This window comes from Diorhabda sublineata, chromosome 1 (genome assembly GCF_026230105.1).
Source record: "Diorhabda sublineata isolate icDioSubl1.1 chromosome 1, icDioSubl1.1, whole genome shotgun sequence".
Classification (NCBI taxonomy): domain Eukaryota; kingdom Metazoa; phylum Arthropoda; class Insecta; order Coleoptera; family Chrysomelidae; genus Diorhabda; species Diorhabda sublineata.
The window spans coordinates 11,600,735-11,622,793 of record NC_079474.1 but is presented as its reverse complement, the minus strand read 5'-3'; the positions used below and the strand labels follow the sequence as shown (position 1 = coordinate 11,622,793).

At 30.0% G+C, this 22,059-nt stretch overlaps 4 protein-coding genes across 8 annotated transcripts in view; 3 read left to right on the top strand and 1 right to left on the bottom strand.

Moving 5' to 3' along the window:
- Positions 1 to 2,080: 2,080 nt before the first annotated feature.
- Positions 2,081 to 2,900, top strand: LOC130448318 (guanine nucleotide-binding protein subunit gamma-1-like). Its single transcript, XM_056785610.1, has one exon. It carries the CDS (start codon positions 2,220 to 2,222, stop codon positions 2,430 to 2,432), a length of 213 nt encoding a protein of 70 aa, XP_056641588.1. The 5' UTR covers positions 2,081 to 2,219; the 3' UTR covers positions 2,433 to 2,900.
- A 479-nt stretch (positions 2,901 to 3,379) lies between these two features.
- Positions 3,380 to 7,329, top strand: LOC130441371 (uncharacterized). The gene is made up of 3 exons (XM_056775028.1): positions 3,380 to 3,953; positions 4,017 to 4,296; positions 4,347 to 7,329. Exons 1-2 carry the CDS (start codon positions 3,624 to 3,626, stop codon positions 4,248 to 4,250), a joined length of 564 nt encoding a protein of 187 aa, XP_056631006.1. The 5' UTR covers positions 3,380 to 3,623; the 3' UTR covers positions 4,251 to 4,296; positions 4,347 to 7,329.
- Positions 7,330 to 8,022: 693 nt separating this feature from the next.
- LOC130452385 (acidic mammalian chitinase-like) lies at positions 8,023 to 16,951 on the top strand. Of its 2 annotated transcripts, XM_056791631.1 has the most exons (9): positions 8,023 to 8,268; positions 8,370 to 8,502; positions 8,664 to 9,070; positions 10,285 to 10,412; positions 10,695 to 10,821; positions 10,879 to 11,064; positions 15,940 to 16,062; positions 16,195 to 16,314; positions 16,510 to 16,951. In XM_056791631.1, the coding sequence occupies exons 2-9, from the start codon at positions 8,436 to 8,438 to the stop codon at positions 16,852 to 16,854; spliced, it is 1,503 nt and encodes a 500-aa protein (XP_056647609.1). In that variant the 5' UTR covers positions 8,023 to 8,268; positions 8,370 to 8,435; the 3' UTR covers positions 16,855 to 16,951. The 2 variants fall into 2 exon arrangements, with proteins under 2 accessions (XP_056647609.1, XP_056647610.1); XM_056791632.1 differs by lacking the exon at positions 8,023 to 8,268 and having other exon boundaries at positions 8,279 to 8,502.
- LOC130452386 (D-beta-hydroxybutyrate dehydrogenase, mitochondrial) overlaps positions 16,911 to 22,059 on the bottom strand; it is a 36,006-nt gene continuing 30,857 nt past the window's right edge. For all 4 annotated transcript variants that reach the window (XM_056791633.1, XM_056791635.1, XM_056791636.1 and 1 more), the window contains 4 exons: positions 21,493 to 21,821; positions 19,665 to 19,988; positions 18,853 to 19,248; positions 16,911 to 18,772 (listed from right to left, as the gene is read on the bottom strand). In XM_056791633.1, the coding sequence (XP_056647611.1) occupies positions 18,617 to 18,772; positions 18,853 to 19,248; positions 19,665 to 19,988; positions 21,493 to 21,813 (1,197 nt within the window). In that variant the 5' untranslated portion in view covers positions 21,814 to 21,821 and the 3' untranslated portion in view covers positions 16,911 to 18,616. The remainder of the gene's footprint in view (positions 18,773 to 18,852; positions 19,249 to 19,664; positions 19,989 to 21,492; positions 21,822 to 22,059) is intronic.

Below are 22,059 nucleotides of genomic sequence, written 5' to 3'. Positions count from 1 at the left end.
CGTAGTAGACCACAATCGAACATCTATTTTAAAAAGATCACGCAAAAGAAAATATCCAAATGTTCAAGGTAGTAAACTTGATAACTGTTTGATACAGGAAGAAGTTATTGCATCTCCAAATAAGAAAAAGAAAAGTTCAAATAAGGATTTAGAAGTGTTGAAGCCAAAACTTTCTAAAAAGAGTGATGAAACATATGTTATGAAAGACGAAAAAAATATAGTTTCAAGCAAAATGTGTTTAAGAAATAATGAGGCAAAACTGAGTAAATCTAGAAAAATTGAGAAAGTAGTCGAAGTAGGAGTAACGAAAAAGACGATTTCTAAAGAAAAGTGTTCACCAAAAAGTGGGACAAAAAGAAATAAAACTGATGAACTGAAGATTGTTAAAAAAAAAATAAAAACGAAAGATAAGAAAAAAACAGCTTCTAAAGAATTATCTACACCAAAAACTACCAAAGCATCCAATTTAGACTCATTCCATAAAGAAAGTAATGAAAAAACATTCAATAGAAATGATTCTTTCGACAGTATTGATTTACCTACATTTAAAAAAGTTGCCAAAAATAAACCCAAACAATCTAGTAAAATGAAAGACCGAAAAGCCTCATTTCAAAAATATGGAGTAATTCTACCAACAGTAGACGAGATTCTCAAGGATAAAGAAGACTTGGAATACCGAAGAAGGAAAATAGCATGTTTTAAACCCATCAGCGAGGACAGCCTCGAGTTGCCTTTTTCCAATGAAATAACTCAGACACCAACCAAACAAAAAGGCTTTGACTGTAAACATTTATCTTTGTGCGAACTAACAAATGATTTTAACATTTATGTTAGTTTACTAAGTGATATTATTAGTGAAAAAATAGAACATACTCGCCATCAGAAATATTTTAATAAAAACGTTAAAGTGTTAACCATGTCGACCAATGATCTAACCTATAATACTAGTACAATAGCTTTCAGTTACGAGCAATTGGATCATTTAATGAACTTACTAAAAAAAAAATTCGATCCTGATGATACGAAAACTAAATATTTCTTTCAAGTTTTGTTACCTGAATTATGTCTAAGAATTTTTATGAAAACATATGCAATGAATCTTGAACAAGCCTTACAATATTTAAGTGAAAGACCTGTTATATAGTGAATATTGTGAGACTAAACTTATTTTTAAATACAGTATTTATATTATCTAAATTATTGCTATTTGATTTATTAAAATTATATTATTATATTTTATATTATTGTACTATTATATTTCTGTATTTAATAAATATTTCATAATTAATTGTAGTGCGTTCGTCTTTTCAACTCCCAAACAAAGCTATAGATCCATAAATACCGACCATAGAAACTTCTGTTTTATAGAGAAAAAATTTTCATCTATTTTTACAAAAATAAACTGCTATTTATTTCTAAAACCCGTCTTTGAAAACTATCTTTTTCGAAAATTTATCTCATTTGTTATCATAGAGTTTCTTTAACAGTTATTTGTTTTTGAAAATTGCCTTTTTTAAAAATAAAATGTTATATGTATGTGGAAACTGTATTTTCACGAAAATAATACGTCATTTTATCTTTTAAGACAAATCATTCGTTTATGTTATCGGTATAAGAGTTTTGTATCTCCAAACTCTTTAAAAAAACACATCAGTATGTTACGCTACTATTTTGATTTATCCATTTTCTATGAACATTGACCATAGATTATTATAAACGTATATTTCACTAATTTATTTATTCTAGATAGTAAACAATGAAGATACTAGGATATAAAATTCCTATAACTTTCTGTTTTTTTTTCGTTGAAAAATGGGAAGAAATATATCGATCAAATAGACATATCAATAGATATTTTATTATACTTTACTCTATTATGAAATTTGTCTATTTTCCGTCTTAAATTTTACTCCGTACTAAATTAGAACAAACTTTTATGTCAAAAGTTAAAATTGACAATCAATTCGACTGTCAAAACTGTCATACAAATTAGTGAGCAATAAGCTACAGTAAGTTTTATCTGTTAGTTTATTATTGTAATATATAACTAAAACTTATTTTTTTTCAATTCCAGATTAAAGCTACAGCTAAAACCCAATCTATTGCCGAATAAAACTAATAAGTAAACATTAGGCAGCGGTAGTAAGAACCGCGCCCCATTTCCTCTTATAACCGTTATCGGTAATCCATTCACCATAGGCCTGTCAGATACGGCGTTGATGGACATGGTTGTCTCCAATCTTCAACAGCAACGTTCCGTAACGGAACAACTTCGTAGAGAAGCCGCTATTAAAAGGATGCCAGTTTCCATGGCCGTTAAGGACATAATTAAATACATCACCGAACATGCGCAAGACGATTGTCTCCTTGTAGGATTTTCCAGTCAACGAGTTAACCCTTTCAGGGAAAAAACACCCTGTACGTTATTGTAATTATTTAAGATGGGTCATTTTGGTAATTTATTTAGAAGTAAGGAATTGGAATTTCGCGATGTAAATTTAAAAAGGTAAATAATTTTTTGTAATTGTATTAATTTTCTTGAAAAGGTGATGAAAAAGTGTAGATCTAATCTTGATTCATTAGAAGTGGCCTTTCTTCTTAATGTCCACATTAAATAATATCTATTTAAATGGTTTATCAATGTGCAGTAGCCTTGTACTATTCAGACTGATTGTGAACCCCTCTTTTTGGTTACAGTGAAAAGATATTTTTCTATTGGCTTTTTAAATTGCACATAGAGCTGCTCTGTTTATATATTTGTGAAAATATAAGATAGAATCTATTCTATTTATTATATTTAGAGAAAATATTTGCAAAATGTCCCATCCTCATATTTTGTTAAGTATTTAATGAATATATGTAATATCTATGTAGTTTTTTAAGAAATATTAAATATATAAAAAATATTTGCATTTTTTTTCAATTTTACAAAACCCTTCAAAGTTTTATGACAAAGGTAAAGGTAAGTGCATCAATTAATTCTTATAAAAAACTAAATTTCTACAAAAATTTAAAATTAGTGTAGAATATTAAAAAAAATGTTTTATGAAATAAATTTCGTATTAGAGTAATTTGAATACGACCCTGTTCACTTGGGTGTACACCAAATGTACACTACTTAAATTCTCGTGTAAATCGATGATTATTTTCTATTTATAGTTGAATTAAAATAAAAAAAAATTTCAATTGTCTAGCCATAGTCTAGAGTACATGAAAAATGAATCAATTTATCGATTTTCTTTATGACCGCAAATAACCCATTGCTCGACATGCGCTTTTCCTCATACGTAATAGTCTTGTACAAAGTTGCCACGCTAGCTAATAAAAATATTAAATTACCAATCTATAATTTTTAGAACTGATAGGATTCTACTGCAAAATAAAAAAGTTAACTAAATATTTTTTCCGTATAAAAACTAGTGAAAACAAATAACTACCACTTTTCAATCAATTCTCGTTAAACTATATGTGGTTATAAGAAATATATATAACAGTGGCAACGTCTATTTATTAATAGTGTGGAATGAGGGCGGCAACCCATTCAAAATTGTCACCAGTCTAAACAAAAGTGCAAAGGTGTACATTAATGAAAATTGATTATTTGATGATTTAAATAAAATAAAATGGAAAACGAAGAACACCAATTAGGTAAACCGTTTAAAATAACTAACCGATCGCGGGAAATAAAAAAAGGTGTAGTAGCTGAATCTTTGGAAGATCTAACCTCAAAAGTTCGTTCTAAATTAAATATCGAAGAAAACGAAAATGTGACTGTCGTTTTGGAAGTTGACGGTACAGAAATCGACGACGAGGAATATTTCAGTACATTAGACTCAAACACGAGTTTAATGATACTTACCCAATCGGAAAATTGGGTACCTCCAAGTCCTCCCTGTCGACTAAACATTGATCAAGTTGATGATACCAAGGGTGGAACTGAACTAGTAGGATTGGTAAGTTGAATATTTATTATTTAATAATGTTTTCAGTTCGTTTTAATGGGAATTTTGTTGCAGGTTGATCGTTTAAAAAGTAACCTTTGTCATCTTTCGTTACTGGGTGGTGCAGAATTAGAACTGTTGAGCGATATGGATCCGGAATCGTTGGTCGATATCACTTTTCCCGATAGAATTTTTTTGGAAAATTTAAAAGAAGCTTCAGGGCGTTATTTAGTGGAAAAAAGACAAGCTCAAGATGCCATGGATTTGTTGAGGTTGTACCAAGAGAAAGAGAACGATGGCGGGAATTAGACGCCGGTGGCCTCCTACGATATTTTTCTGTGTTATTATTTTTAATGTAAGTATTGCCAATTGCATTTTTTTATTTATTTTTAGGTTATATTGTAGGTGGTCGCCGCAAAATTTCCCCGGGGTATTTTAGACGAAAATAAGACTGATTTGCCAGTAAGGAAAATGTCATGGCGAAAACGATTTGCTCAAATCACTAAAGCACACACACATACACACATTTTCAACACCAACAATTTCGTAATGAGAAAATTACATTTCTTCTTATACACGATATAATCAGTCACAAAATCACGTAAATATATAATAATCAATGTCTTTTATGAATTTTATGTATTTAATTAAAATAAAATATATAAATATCCATAACCATTTTTATATTTTATACTAGTTATATTAAATTTAAATGATATTGGGTTATATATTTTTTACTCACCTCGTATAAAAGTAAAATTCATCTAAAAGTTTTTGATTTACACACAAATATTCATTCCCCACTTGTTAACGTGCATTTTTCGCATTGTTATTTGCTATTATTTCGACAAAATGGATAGGAAGTGAATATAGAGGGTGTCTCATAAAATTTCCAATGTTCACAATGTTTATATTATAATATTTAAATTGCGATTTTTATATTTTTCACAATGTTATTTCGACAAAATGAATCTGAAGTTAATATAGAGAGTGTTTCATAAAATTTCCAATGTTTATAATCATACAAAAAGAGAGTCATAGATAGTGTATGTATTATACTATAAGCAGTGATGTAAAGTGCCGATATGTTAAAAAATTGCCAATTATAGACAATTTTGACCTCTATACAAAGACTCTCAAAATTCATTGAATCAAAGCTCTGACAGTTCATTTAAATGCACAATTCTTTTGGTCAAAACGACAGGAAATTGGAAAAATGATAAGCTATCTCGCTCAACACCCATTAAACAATTTATACTACAACAATAAAAACGTAAATTTGAGTATTTGAAAGTGAAACACTCGCCAATGTTTAAAAATACGAGTATTCAAATGAGATTGTGTGCCACCCAGCAAAGATGGCCGAAGTGTCTATGACGTCATTCTGGAATTATACATTTATATATTGTTTGACATTGTTGCCGATTTGATACTGTTTTTTATCAAACTCACTTCTAAATTGAAATTTTGAATAATTTATAATAAATTTTTAATACTATTCCAAGAATTAATGAGAGTTTTTATATTAGAAATAATTACAGCATTCTAGATGAATTTTACTGTGTTGAATTTTGTTGACACATACGATGAGCTCACAACATTAAAACCTAACCTCAAAATACCGCATTGCTTTCCATTGTTGCCAATACGTGATAATTTTAATTTCTTGATAAATTTACTGCATCGTAATAATGAATCTTGTCCCGTAAAACGAGTTTGTGTACCGTTATGATTAAAATAAATCTAAAATTGGTTGAAATGATCAGTTTTTGAGAACTTTTGCAAGTTTGAATATTTATATAAAAAACTTTTTCAATATCTTCCAAAAAAAAACTGAATATATCTCATTAAATGCACATGATTTCTAATTATGCAGTAATTTTTATATCTAACTAATAGAAATAAACGAGAAAAATAAATAAATAAATAGATGAATCGTTTATAATAGTATTCCAATCTTTGGCAAGAGAATGTGTTACCTTAGCTGTGATAATATTATTATACACACCCTGTAGATACATTTTTTATGTTTTTTTACTTATACCCCACATAAATCAACGATTGGAATGTACTATTTATGGTATTTATACAGGGTTGAATGAAAAATACGAAATTATCGAATATTATACATAGCATTTTATCCATTTAGTTATTTTGACAGAACTACATATTACAACTAGATCCATAGAAATATACGATTTTAATGTTTTCTCACATTCGCTTCAATTGTCATAAATTATGTGTCATATTTCATTTTTTCGTATGTCATGTGCCACGTCTCGTATGTCATATTGTCAAATTTCGTTTACGCTATATCAAATTCGATTTATTCATTATTACATATCATGTAACACATTTCGTTCATCAAATTTCATTTATTATATGTCATATTTCACAAACTATATGTCATATATCATATTTCGTTCAACAAAATTCAAATTTCGTTTATCCCATGTCAAATTTCATTTATCATATGTCACATTTCGAGTATTGCTTGTCATTGGTCTTAATTCGTTAAACAAATGCCAAATTTCTTTTGTCTCGTATCAAATTTCATGTATTATATGTCATATTTCGTAAACTATATGTCATATATCATATTTCGTTCAACAAATGTCAAATTTCATTTATTATATGTCATATTTCGCAAACTATATGTCATATATCATATTTCTTTCAACAAATGTCAAATTTCATTTATCATATCTTATTTCTCGTGTATTTTGTCATGTGTCATATTTCGTTCAACAAATGTGAAATTCCATTTATTCTATGTCAAATTTCATTTATCATATGTCATTTTTCGTGTATTATATGTCATGTATCATATTATGTGCGACAAATATCAAATTTTGCATACGTTATATTTCTTGTATTATATGTCATGTATCAATTTCGTTTAACAAATGTCAAATTTCATTTATCATATGTCATATTTCGTGTATTATATGTCATGTGTCATATTTCGTTCATCATGTCATTTTTCGTATCTAGTGCACATCATATCTAATATGTCAGTTTTTTGTAAGTCATATATTACATTTAGTATGTTATTTGTCATATGACGTATTTCAGTTATTTTATTCGATGAGTACCTATTACATCATGTATTATACGTCATGTGTCATATTTCGTTTAAAAAATGTCAAATTTCGTTCATCGTATGTCATTTATCGTATCTAGTATATATCTATATATATCTGATACATATGTCAGTTTTTTTAAGTCATGTATCATATTTGGCACGTCGTTTTACATATATTACAACCCTACATTTTTGCGGAAAACTTCGTTTTTTTCCCCACCCTGTATATAAATAACGTACATAATTACTTAGATTTAGTTTATTGTATGGTATTAACTGTATATCAAATAATTCAAATAAATAGTTGAGTTAAACTCTGTGTATTTTTTCCATTTTCTATAAATTCCTATCACATTTTTTGGATACTTTCTACTATACGAACAAATTTTCATTTACTATATGTAACTCAAAATAATGTTTCCAAATTATGAACAATTCCTCCAAAGTAATAAATTACTTGATTAAAAACAAATTCCTTTAATTACATATATAGTTTTTAATTGCAAATTTTGCTAACGAATTACCCTGTGAATGAAATGTTGGGGCGTTGACCTTTACCCTAATAATGTATGAAATGACGCCATATTGGACTGGTGAGAATGGTGTGACGTAAAAATCATAGATAATTTATTTACATAGAGTAACCGGAGAATAATTTAGATTTTTAGAAACTTCCGGTTGATATAGAATCGTATTATTTCGTATAATCACTAATTAAATTACTAGTGAATATGCTAAGATGTGCTGAATTGGAGGTTTTTATTTTTGATTATTGTAACGCGTGCAAAAAGAATGTGCATATTTGAACTTTTGGTTGCTCTTTATTTAACTGGAGTAAATATATCTAGTTATATGTAAATCTAGTTATCTTCTTAAAGCAAATATGTCGTCTAAAAAAAGCGCGGTAATCATTTTATTATATTTATTCAAATAGTGGCCATAAAAAGATATTTGTTTTATATAAGCTTAAATGGAAATTTTACCGCATAAATTTTCATTTATTTTCAAAAATAAACATCCTGTTTCTCATTATTTTTCAATATTTTGGTATCTTTTTGTAATTTCTGATTATCATTTAAGCCCTCTCGAACTAATACATCAAAACATTGACACTGTATAATAATATTTCGTGACAATATTTATTTATTGTGTTAAGATAAAAGACATTAACGATAAGAGGGATTAATCTCCATAACTATATATACAGAAAATGTTAAAACTGTTGAGTTTTCGTTTTAACAGGTAAGATTGAAGATTAAATATTTTCAATACACCTAAAAATCGATCTTTACAAAATGGCGGATCTCTCTAAACTTGTATACATTTCTTTTATTTATTTATAGGATTTAATTCAATATAAATCAACTACTTTGCATGATTAGATTGTTTTTTATGGTATTTATTTCGAGATGTTGATCAAAATTGGGATTTTACTGATTTTTACGGCGTTATCTTTTGAAATAATAGCAGCTACATGTAAGTATCTTTAACGTCATATTTTGAAACGCACCAATCACAATAGCGATTGAAACAATGGACAGTCATTTACTTCAAGCCCTGTTCACAACGATATTCTACTTGCGTCTTATTATGAAGTGTAATCAATAAGATTTTTTAAAAAATTCTATTTGTTACAGCTGAAGTAGTGTGTTATCACGGAACATGGTCGAAATATAGAACCGGAAATGGAACGTTTACGGTGTCAAATATCGATCCTTCTTTATGTACTTATTTGATATACAGTTTTGTTGGATTAAACAGTACTACTGGCGAAGTAATATCACTCGATACTTATTTAGATGATACTTTAGGAAATTTGGAAGCTTTTACGTCATTAAAATCGTCCTATAGCAATTTGAAAGTTTTAGTAGCGATCGGAGGATGGAATGAGGGTTCCGTAAAATATTCCACTGTTGCCGCCTCCTCTGAATTGAGAAGCGCTTTTATCGAAAGCGCTTTGAGTTATTGTCAAGAGAATAATTTTGACGGTTTCGATGTTGATTGGGAATATCCGTGCGATCGTGGTGGTACTTCTGCCGATAAAGTAAGTAGATATCACTTACGAACCAAACAACAATCGTTAAAAGCATCGGGGCCAGTGCGGTCCTGCTTTCTGTTCCGCGTCATTCAATGAAGTTCCCCCTTGGTTATATAAACAAACGCAGAACCGGCTTAGCTCACATACTCCTTGTTTAAGCCCTATTTAATTTAGTCCGGTGTTGTAAGCAATCTGCAGGACCGGTTTAGGTCACATGCTCTTAGTTCAAATGTCATTCAAGTTCATTCGGTGATATGCACAATCTGCAGAACCGGCTTAGGTCGCATGCTCTTAGTTTAAGCGTCATTTAAGTTCATTCGGTGTTGTAACCAATCTGCAGGACCGGTTTAGGTCACATGATTTATGTTTCAATGTCATTTAAGCTCGTTCGGAGATATAACAATCTACAGAACCGGCTCAGATCACTTGCTTTTTATTTAAATGTCATTTAAGTTCATTCGGTGACGTAAAAAATTTGCAGGACCGATTTAGGTCACATGCTTTTTATTTAAATGTCATTTAAGTTCATTCGGTGTCGTAAACAATCTGCAGGACCGGTTTAGGTCACATGATTTATGTTTCAATGTCATTTAAGCTCGTTCGGAGATATAACAATCTACAGAACCGGCTCAGATCACTTGCTTTTTATTTAAATGTCATTTAAGTTCATTCGGTGACGTAAAAAATTTGCAGGACCGATTTAGGTCACATGCTTTTTATTTAAATGTCATTTAAGTTCATTCGGTGTCGTAAACAATCTGCAGGACCGGTTTAGGTCACATGATTTATGTTTCAATGTCATTTAAGCTCGTTCGGTGATATAACAATCTACAGAACCGGCTCAGATCACTTGCTTTTTATTTAAATGTCATTTAAGTTCATTCGGTGACGTAAAAAATTTGCAGGACCGATTTAGGTCACATGCTTTTTATTTAAATGTCATTTAAGTTCATTCGGTGTCGTAAACAATCTGCAGGACCGGTTTAGGTCACATGATTTATGTTTCAATGTCATTTAAGCTCGTTCGGTGATATAACAATCTACAGAACCGGCTCAGATCACTTGCTTTTTATTTAAATGTCATTTAAGTTCATTCGGTGACGTAAAAAATCTGCAGGACCGGTTTAGGTCACATGCTTTTTATTTAAATGTCATTTAAGTTCATTCGGTGACGTAAAAAATCTGCAGGACCGGTTTAGCTCATGAGAGATTGTTTTTAGGAAAATTTTGTTACTCTTCTTGAAGAGCTTACGACAGTATTTAAAGCAAATAATTTAGTTGTAACTGTTGCCGTGAGAGCTGCAGCTACAGGAGTGGCTCTTTCATATGATGTTCCTGGAATCTCACAGTAAGTTATCTGATAAAATACTTTGGGGTCAAAAAATTTGATAATGGTCAAGATCATTTGATATAGTTATAAAATAATTAGTCATTTCAATTAATATTTTTGTTGAATACTCTTAAAGGACAAAGTTTTCGCAGAAAAAAATTTGAAACATAATTGTACGTATAATTTCTGAGATACGGGGCGTTAAAGTTAACATATCATGTATTGGGATGGGAAAATAAAAATATTGCTAGTACTGGACTGATATTCTAGGGGGGTACTTCTGGGACATCCTTTTTTTAGATACGTCGATTTAATACACGTGATGACGTACGATTTTCACGGATCATATGATGGCGTCACTGGACACAACGCTCCTTTATACGCATCCTCTATCGATACTACATCATCTGCTTTGGAATTGAACGTCGTAAGTTCAAGATTTATATGAATCTGAAGACAAAAATTATTTTTTTTGTATTTTAAGGATGCAGCTATCACAAATTGGATCAACCAAGGTGCGAATGCCAGTAAAATAACACTTGGAATCCCGTTATACGGGAGGAGTTTCACTTTGAGTAGCACAGATGATGTGGCTTTGGGAGCTACTACTTCCGGGGCGGGCACAGCAGGTCCGTATACACAGGAAGCTGGGTATTTAGGTTATAACGAAGTGAGTTTGTAAATTGTGCCTCGGAGACGATTTTTTTTGTATCAAAGTTTGTTACTTTCAACTTTTACCCTGTATAATTGCCGGTGGTACGTGAGTGGAACAACCGGAAATAGTATTCTATTTAGTAGTATCTGTTTTCGATCAGGTGACGTGAAATTTGAATTTAAATCTTCTACAATTTTGAAATTATGGAAAATTTTATTAGAGAATGTCACAATTCTTGTTTCTGGACAAGATTTTCAACTTTAATGTCTTATCATTCGGTTTGTGTTGTTACTAAAGTTTATAATTATTTTTTTTATAATTAGATCAACATTTATTTTTCTTTTATTTTATACGTAATATCAAATTCAGATCCCATAGGCGTCGCTAGTAATTTTTTTTAAGTAATCCCTGTCACAAAAAATGTTTTTCAACTTTAACCCTGTATAATTCTAACAAAAATGAAGCTGTCTAAAGTAATTATAGGTAAATACTCGGAAAAATATTATATATATCGGATGGTGTCAGGAAAAAATCAATATCTTTTATAGTTTTGAAGTTATAACAATTTTAATACGAGCAAGTCAGTTTTTTGAGTAATTATCAAAATTGAAAAGACCTTCAGCTTTTTACTATCTCTTATAATTCTCTTTATGTCATCTTTTAAGAATTCATTTAATTTTTTTATGAATATATAAAGTTTTTCATTTAATTTTATTCGTATTACAAATTTCCATTCTCATAGGCGTAGACACTACATTTTTTTTAAGTAATCTGTGACACAAAAAGGTTTCTTTCGAAGTCTACCCTGTACAATTTAAACAAATATGAATTATAAAAAATTAAGTGAATGAAAATGTTTAGTAGCATCTTTTTTCTATCAAATGACGTACATTGAAGTTTCTATCTTCCATATTTTTAGAATTTACAAAAGGTTTTATACGAGCAAGTCAAATTTTTTTAGTCATTTTTAAAATTGAGAAGACTTTCAACTTTGGTGCCTTATAATTCTCTTTATGTCATCTCTTAAGAATTCCTTCAATTTTTTTATGAATATATAAAGTTTTTCATTTAATTTTATTAGTATTACAAATTTCCATTCTCATAGGCGTAGACACTACATTTTTTTAAGTAATGTGTGACACAAAAATGTTTCTTTCGAAGCCTACCCTGTACAATTTATACAAATATGAATTATAAAAAATTAAGTGAATGAAAATGTTTAGTAGCATCTTTTTTCTATCAAATGACGTACATTGAAGTTTCTATCTTCCATATTTTTAGAATTTACAAAAGGTTTTATACGAGCAAGTCAAATTTTTTTAGTCATTTTTAAAATTGAGAAGACTTTCAACTTTGGTGCCTTATAATTCTCTTTATGTCATCTCTTAAGAATTCCTTCAATTTTTTTATGAATATATAAAGTTTTTCATTTAATTTTATTAGTATTACAAATTTCCATTCTCATAGGCGTAGACACTACATTTTTTTAAGTAATGTGTGACACAAAAATGTTTCTTTCGAAGCCTACCCTGTACAATTTATACAAATATGAATTATAAAAAATTAAGTGAATGAAAATGTTTAGTAGCATCTTTTTTCTATCAAATGACGTACATTGAAGTTTCTATCTTCCATATTTTTAGAATTTACAAAAGGTTTTATACGAGCAAGTCAAATTTTTTTAGTCATTTTTAAAATTGAGAAGACTTTCAACTTTGGTGCCTTATAATTCTCTTTATGTCATCTTTTAAGAATTCATTTAATTTTTTTATGAATATATAAAGTTTTTCATTTAATTTTATTCGTATTACAAATTTCCATTCTCATAGGCGTAGACACTACATTTTTTTTAAGTAATCTGTGACACAAAAAGGTTTCTTTCGAAGTCTACCCTGTACAATTTAAACAAATATGAATTATAAAAAATTAAGTGAATGAAAATGTTTAGTAGCATCTTTTTTCTGTCAAATGACGTACATTGGAGATTCTATCTTCCATATTTTTAGAATTTACAAAAGGTTTTATACGAGCAAGTCAAATTTTTTTAGTCATTTTTAAAATTGAGAAGACTTTCAACTTTGGTGCCTTATAATTCTCTTTATGTCATCTCTTAAGAATTCCTTCAATTTTTTTATGAATATATAAAGTTTTTCATTTAATTTTATTAGTATTACAAATTTCCATTCTCATAGGCGTAGACACTACATTTTTTTTAAGTAATGTGTGACACAAAAATGTTTCTTTCGAAGCCTACCCTGTACAATTTATACAAATATGAATTATAAAAAATTAAGTGAATGAAAATGTTTAGTAGCATCTTTTTTCTATCAAATGACGTACATTGAAGTTTCTATCTTCCATATTTTTAGAATTTACAAAAGGTTTTATACGAGCAAGTCAAATTTTTTTAGTCATTTTTAAAATTGAGAAGACTTTCAACTTTGGTGCCTTATAATTCTCTTTATGTCATCTTTTAAGAATTCATTTAATTTTTTTATGAATATATAAAGTTTTTCATTTAATTTTATTCGTATTACAAATTTCCATTCTCATAGGCGTAGACACTACATTTTTTTTAAGTAATCTGTGACACAAAAAGGTTTCTTTCGAAGTCTACCCTGTACAATTTAAACAAATATGAATTATAAAAAATTAAGTGAATGAGAATGTTTAGTCGCATCTTTTTTCTATCAAATGACGTACATTGAAGTTTCTATCTTCCATATTTTTAGAATTTACAAAAGGTTTTATACGAGCAAGTCAAATTTTTTTAGTCATTTTTAAAATTGAGAAGACTTTCAACTTTGGTGCCTTATAATTCTCTTTATGTCATCTCTTAAGAATTCCTTCAATTTTTTTATGAATATATAAAGTTTTTCATTTAATTTTATTAGTATTACAAATTTCCATTCTCATAGGCGTAGACACTACATTTTTTTTAAGTAATGTGTGACACAAAAATGTTTCTTTCGAAGCCTACCCTGTACAATTTATACAAATATGAATTATAAAAAATTAAGTGAATGAAAATGTTTAGTAGCATCTTTTTTCTATCAAATGACGTACATTGAAGTTTCTATCTTCCATATTTTTAGAATTTACAAAAGGTTTTATACGAGCAAGTCAAATTTTTTTAGTCATTTTTAAAATTGAGAAGACTTTCAACTTTGGTGCCTTATAATTCTCTTTATGTCATCTTTTAAGAATTCATTTAATTTTTTTATGAATATATAAAGTTTTTCATTTAATTTTATTCGTATTACAAATTTCCATTCTCATAGGCGTAGACACTACATTTTTTTTAAGTAATCTGTGACACAAAAAGGTTTCTTTCGAAGTCTACCCTGTACAATTTAAACAAATATGAATTATAAAAAATTAAGTGAATGAGAATGTTTAGTCGCATCTTTTTTCTATCAAATGACGTACATTGAAGTTTCTATCTTCCATATTTTTAGAATTTACAAAAGGTTTTATACGAGCAAGTCAAATTTTTTTAGTCATTTTTAAAATTGAGAAGACTTTCAACTTTGGTGCCTTATAATTCTCTTTATGTCATCTCTTAAGAATTCCTTCAATTTTTTTATGAATATATAAAGTTTTTCATTTAATTTTATTAGTATTACAAATTTCCATTCTCATAGGCGTAGACACTACATTTTTTTTAAGTAATGTGTGACACAAAAATGTTTCTTTCGAAGCCTACCCTGTACAATTTATACAAATATGAATTATAAAAAATTAAGTGAATGAAAATGTTTAGTAGCATCTTTTTTCTATCAAATGACGTACATTGAAGTTTCTATCTTCCATATTTTTAGAATTTACAAAAGGTTTTATACGAGCAAGTCAAATTTTTTTAGTCATTTTTAAAATTGAGAAGACTTTCAACTTTGGTGCCTTATAATTCTCTTTATGTCATCTTTTAAGAATTCATTTAATTTTTTTATGAATATATAAAGTTTTTCATTTAATTTTATTCGTATTACAAATTTCCATTCTCATAGGCGTAGACACTACATTTTTTTTAAGTAATCTGTGACACAAAAAGGTTTCTTTCGAAGTCTACCCTGTACAATTTAAACAAATATGAATTATAAAAAATTAAGTGAATGAAAATGTTTAGTAGCATCTTTTTTCTGTCAAATGACGTACATTGGAGATTCTATCTTCCATATTTTTAGAATTTACAAAAGGTTTTATACGAGCAAGTCAAATTTTTTTAGTCATTTTTAAAATTGAGAAGACTTTCAACTTTGGTGCCTTATAATTCTCTTTATGTCATCTTTTAAGAATTCATTTAATTTTTTTATGAATATATAAAGTTTTTCATTTAATTTTATTCGTATTACAAATTTCCATTCTCATAGGCGTAGACACTACATTTTTTTTAAGTAATGTGTGACACAAAAATGTTTCTTTCGAAGCCTACCCTGTACAATTTATACAAATATGAATTATAAAAAATTAAGTGAATGAAAATGTTTAGTAGCATCTTTTTTCTATCAAATGACGTAAATTTGAAGAACAAGTCAAATTTTTTTTAGTCAAATTAAAATTGAGAAGACCTCCAACTTTAGTACCTTATAATTCGTTAAAACCATCTTTTAAGAATTCATTTAATTTTTTTATGAATATATAAAGTTTCTCATTTAATTTTATTCGTATTATAAATTCCCTTTCTCATAGGCGTAGACACTACATTTTTTAAAGTAATCTTTGAGACAGAAATGTTTCATTCGATTTAAACCCTGTATAATTTATCCAATCATATGGAGAAATCTACCCTTAATTTAATGACGTATAAATGGAATCTATATCTTTTGTAGTTTTCGAAATATAAATTTTTTATTGGAGCTTATTAAAACCATTTCCTTAATTTTCTTGAAGATAATTGAGAAGCAGCTAGCTGGAGGATGGACGATAGTATGGGACGATGAACAGGAAGTACCCCATATGTACCAGGGAGACCAATGGGTGGGATACGATAACGAAGCTTCGGTAAAATTAAAGGTAAGAATATAATATTCAGTATAGAGATGGAGGAACACCTACTACAATAACTGTTATTTTGGAACTGTTGATACAAAATTTACGCCGATTTTTCTTTCGACAATAATAATACCGTGGAAAAATTTTTTTCAGGTTCAGTACGCTATATCCAAGGGTTTAGCTGGTGTAATGGTATGGTCTATAGAAACAGACGATTTCCTTGGTTTATCCGGGGTGAAAAACCCTCTTCTTCAAGCAATTAACGACGAAATGGTAATTTTTTTCAGATTTTCAGTAATAATTAACTTTTTTCGAAATTTTTTCATATTATTTTCAATTTGGAGTTACACAGTCACATGGCAATTTTTCATCTATGGTTAGTGGCTCCATCTAGTACGCCTGTTCGCGTTGCGACTCGATCTAATTGAGTTTCATTTAAAAATATTGACGGAAAAATTATTTTTGCAGGGAAATTCAGATAGTGGTTCGGACTCCACCACCTCTACCACAACAAACAGCATTTCTACCGCCTCTAGCACAGTAAACGGTGTATCTACCACCTCTACAACAACAAATAATACTTCTTCTACCTCTATTACAACAAACAGTACTTCTTCCACCTCTACAACAGCTTCTTCTTCTTCTATTCCGGTTTGTACTCAAAGCGGTTACTTTCGAAGTTCCACCAATTGTTCTGTCTATTACTACTGTAGCTCCGCCTATTCGACGCCCCAGGAACTATCGTGCGGCTTGGGTCTCTATTACGATACGACGAATGCCGTTTGCAATTGGAGTTACCTCGTAGATTGTTAATATTGTTATATACGGGATGATGTAACATGGTAAATTTTCGAAAAATAAAATAAGCATTTTATTTAAAACTTTTTATTTTTACAAAACGAAGCTGTCACTACATCGGATCAAACTGATCTTCGCCATGACGCCATTTAAAGTATAAACGAGCAAATAAAAACTTCATATTTGTCATCCTTGTCTAGCGATATTTACGATTTAAGAAATGACAAACGTTGTTTTATATACTTCATAAGTTAAACAGAGATAGTGATAGGTATAATTAATTTGGTTAATTAGTAAGTATTCATTTCGATCTCTTCTGATTGCTGTCATTTTTTTCAAACAGTTAAATATTATTAAAATATTTATTTACGTTCAGATTAGTTGTGTCTAAGAATCCACGGAACGGAATATTATGATTAATTTTTCCAGAATTTGGTAATTGTCGTTTAACTGAAATTTTAGTATGTTTTCTATCTGTTTGAATTTGGCAACAACGATTCGGTTTACTCCTTCCACCAATGTCTACGTCATGCCAATGACCTGTGACAGATATTAGAACTCAGCTGTTTTGCCGTTTAGTGCTCTACGAGACTTCGCTGGATGTGTAGCAATACGTGGGACGTTTTAATATTAATAAGTGGGGGGCGAGATAGGGAGAATTTGTTGTATTGGGAACGCGGGAGGTTGTGTTATAAATAAATGGGGGCGCTAGGGGAAAATTCGTTGTGGAGGTTTAAATAATAATAGATGGGGGATAAAATTGATTCTGGAGGTTTCGTTATTAATAAAAGGGGTAAATTTGTTATCTTAGGAACGTGCGAGGTCAATATAAATGAATTGGGCCGATATGGAAGAATTTGTTCTGTAGGTATTGTTATTAAAAAATGGGGGCGAGTTGGCAAAATTTGTTGTATTAGGAACGCGCGAGGTTTCAATATAAATAAATAGGGGCGATATGGAAAAAAATGTTCTGGAGGTTTTGCTATCAATAAATGAGGCGAGATAGTTAAATTGGTTGTGGAGATACTGTTATTAATAAATTGGGGAGAGTTGAGAAAATTTTTTGTAGTAGATGTTTTATTATTAAGAGAGCGAGATAGAAAGATTGTTAAGAAGGTTTTGTTATTAATAAATGGGAGTGAGATGAGAAAAATTTGTTGTATTAGGAACGTGGAGGTTTAAATATAAGTCAATGGGGGCGAGATGGAAAAGTTTACTGTCGATGTTTTAAAATTAATAAATGGGGGCGAGATGGGAAAATTTGTTGTAGAGATTTTATTATTAATATGGGAAAATTTTTATATATATGAAACGCGGGAAGTATCATTATTAATACATGGGGGCGATACGGGAAAAATGTATGTTTTATTATTAATAAATTGGGGCGATATGGGAAAATTTTTAATAATTACTTTTCCATTTTATACAGAGTGGAGTAATAAATATTTACAACGCGTATACTTATTTGAGTATGACGTCAGGGTAAAGCTCAATTAGGTGTAATGTATATTAATTTTTGACCAGATTTTCGATTTTTCAAAATTTTTTCCTAAAATCGCTACTAATACTACAATTTAACATCTTTAGATATTCTTTAAGAAATTATTATCTAAATGCGATTGTTTGTCAAAAAAATCGATCAATAATAAAAATTATCGTTGGTTTTTATACGGGGCGTTCCAATAACTAAAAAAAAATATAATAGTAAACCGTATTGAAGATTTTTGTTATCAAAATACCTCGTATAGTAACCTCCTTTTATTAGAAAAAGATCGATTTAAGAATAAATGACGTCATAAACGGATCTAGGAAAATATTCAGCGATAAAAACTTGAATTTTTTCTTTGCGAGATACAGGAGTGTATTTAGCCAACGGAAAAGTACGAATGACGGCATCATTGAGCGCTCTGAGTACGGGAAATAGATCGACCTCCTGAAATTACAATAACAACCGATTAAAATCCAACGGAACCAGATACCTAGAGAGCGCCATCTACACGCTAATGTACTCACTTGCGCTTTGGTGTGTTTTTCCAAACTCCTCAAAGCAGTCTCGAAATAATGTTCCCCGTATTCGCTTTTTTGTTCCTGTCCGAGCTGTTTCCACATGTCTTTCGCTTGATCGATTATATGCTGGTCCGATAACCAAGACGAACCGGATGTTAGTTCTCCAGGTGCCACCACCACCACGTCCACACCTCTACTTTTCAGTTCTTTTCTCAAACATTCGGCTTGGGATTCCAGCGCCGCCAATAATCCGCAATGTATACCTCGAACCGGCGACGAGACTCTGCATAAACCGGAAGTAACCATGACGATGCGACCTTTGGCGCGCCGTACTAAAGGTAACATGATCTGGGTGACACGCGTCGGGCCGATAAAATTAATATCGGTCGCTTTCTTGATTACCTAAGAATGACATTTGACAGATGACAGGTATAATATAACAAAGAACGTTTCCATAGAATAATAATTATTTTTTGTATTGGAATTTATCACGAATTTTTATAATAAACCAAAAATAACGAAGTTTTTTTTTGAGTATATCCCGTAATAATGATCTCAAAATAGAGTTGCAAGTTGTTGACTAATAAATTTCGTGACGTATGTACTAAATTTATTTTTGAAAAATTTAATAGGCGGCGGCATCATTAAATGTAACACTGACCGTATCCACTCAATTCTATAATTACGTAAACAAAAATTTTCGTAACCAAAACTATATATAAACACATAAAAATAAAAAAATAATTTCGAAATATAAAACTATCGAAAAAAAAAAATTTTTGGTGGAATAAATGTTATATATGTATATCTAATCTTACCTGTGGTGGAATCCATTCGATCTCCCCTAACGCTACCCACGATTGCGCATGAACGACGGCCCAAAGCCCCGGAGCTCCGTCTGGTAAATGTTCTACGGCGTAAAGGGAGGCGGCTAAAATTTGTGTTTCCGATGCGACATCTAGTTGTAGCACGTGTAATCTACCGGAACATACTTCTTTTAATTCCTCCGCCGCCGAGCTAGTCGACGCGTTTTGAAATCCCGCGAAAACTGTGAAACCTTGTTCGTCGAGCTGTCGAGCTAGGGCGCTACCTACTCTAGAATCGCAGCCGGTTATTAAAACCGCTTTACCTGCTGCTGTCACCTGTACGATAATTAATAATCATACCATATACTTATATCGAAATAAAATATTTATATATTGATTCAAATAACTGTTATTTTTTTATCATCTCTATTTAGATTTTCTTATTTGACATATATATATATATATATCGTTTATACATAGATTATAAATGACCGTAGAGGGATTTTCATAAACATAATGACGTTGCCTATTCGATTTATTCATTTCTAATACAATTATCAGAATATCTGATAAAAATTGTGATAAACCATTTCTTCTTAATGAAAAATCTATAAAATTTTCTATATCAAATTATTGATGTACCAATTAATTAATTAACCATCGTTAATATTAAATATTGAAACCGCTAATCAATCCTAGTTTGTCTATGGGGGAAATATAACAAACAACTTTTTATCAAAGATGGCTTCTTAAGATTATCAATAGTGTTATTGACTCAGCAGTGATGCCGGTTATACTTGTTGTTGATAAAAATACTATTTTCATTCTAATCAATTTAATTTTGATATTATAAAGTTTTTTTTCTTCATAAAACGTGTTTCATATTTATTATATATTCATTAAATATTATTTCCCATCGAATTAATCGAATTTTTTCATTTCTAAAAATAATATATCTATGTCGCATTTACGAATAAAAAATACCTGTTGATAGGTAAACATCCGATTGTATTTTCGAATTTACATGTTGTTTATTTGTTTCATAACTAGTTTAATTCACAAATAATGTCGAACGCGTGTTGATAAAATCATTATTCGTTGCATAATTTACTTGTATATAACAAAAACAACTTTTGCAACACAAAATTCGATTTTTTCTTCGAAAAAAATGCTAAAACGCCATCTAATTGTTTAAAGTATAATTAACAACATTTTCTGTTAACAACGGTTCATTTTTACAATAAGAAGTTTGGCAACCCGGTTTTCTAATGCGTCATAAAACAGCCTACTGCTATAATAAAGAAATGCACGCTTTTCAATTGTTCTTGTGCTGCATCTCTGTTCCACTTACGATTCCTCCAATACTCTTTTTCTTTAGTAAAATGTGCTAACGATGTTTTTGGTCAAATGAGTTTCAATATATTCAAAAGACAATTTATATTCAATTGAATTTGAATAATTTATTTTTTTGTTATATAATGACATTAAAGAACGTGGAAAAAGAAACTTATACACTAAGAAAACTGCTTTGGTGAAATTGGAATTTGTAAAACGGGAGATCCTTAGGTAAAATACGTGTTATACAATAAAATAAAATATCGATCGAGACACAATAAATTCCTAAACTAACCCCTATTTAATGCAACGTTAATTATTCTCTGCTGGGTTGTAAAATCGACATTATGAGCTTGATATTCCCTCACTGATAGGAAATAACGTCAATTTGGCAATTAGTTCATAGTCTCGCCAATTTAACTTGCTCTAAACGAAGTTGTGTATACAGGGAGTGATTAAAATACAAGTCTTATTTTCCAAAGTTTACATACGCAGCATTTCTTACCTTCAGATTGTGATAGAATAGAACGGCTCCTATAGTAACGATTGTAAACCATATAAACAACGTAAAAGTCGTAACTTCCCATATTTTTAACACGTTCAAGGCGTTACTGACGAGTACAGCTGTCGCGTGACAAAAAATGACAGGTAATAAACACCTATCGAGAATATCCCACGGGACTTCCTGTTGTCCGGCGGTTTTTCCACTTTGCTGACCCAAAGCTATCGAAGTTCTTCGAATCGACGCTCTTCTCATCGAATCCACCGGTAGACTCATAGCCGGCAAGGTCTTTATAGAAGATCTTCTTTTGAATGGTCCACTCATGATTGTAGCTGAAAAATATATAAAAAGATATTTACGAACGCTCCGCACAAAGGAACGCTCCTGATGAGTTTAACCGAAATATAAGATGACGTAGATTGATTTTACCAGACAACAACAGTGTTGCCGGATATAAAAATAACAAAATATTCACGTAATATAAAATATTTTATATTTAAGAACGCTCCCCACAAATGAACGTTCTTGATGAGTTCAACTGAAGTTTAACATGACGTAGATTGATTTTAC

Coding starts and splice junctions, on each gene's coding strand:
- LOC130441371 (XM_056775028.1), top strand. CDS start 3,624: ATGGAAAACGAAGAACACCAATTAGGTAAACCGTTTAAAATAACTAAC. Junction 3,954..4,016: donor GAACTGAACTAGTAGGATTG/GTAAGTTGAATA, acceptor ATTTTGTTGCAG/GTTGATCGTTTAAAAAGTAA.
- LOC130452385 (XM_056791631.1), top strand. CDS start 8,436: ATGTTGATCAAAATTGGGATTTTACTGATTTTTACGGCGTTATCTTTT. Junction 10,413..10,694: donor GATGTTCCTGGAATCTCACA/GTAAGTTATCTG, acceptor TCCTTTTTTTAG/ATACGTCGATTTAATACACG. Junction 16,063..16,194: donor AAGCTTCGGTAAAATTAAAG/GTAAGAATATAA, acceptor AATTTTTTTCAG/GTTCAGTACGCTATATCCAA.
- LOC130448318 (XM_056785610.1), top strand. CDS start 2,220: ATGGACATGGTTGTCTCCAATCTTCAACAGCAACGTTCCGTAACGGAA.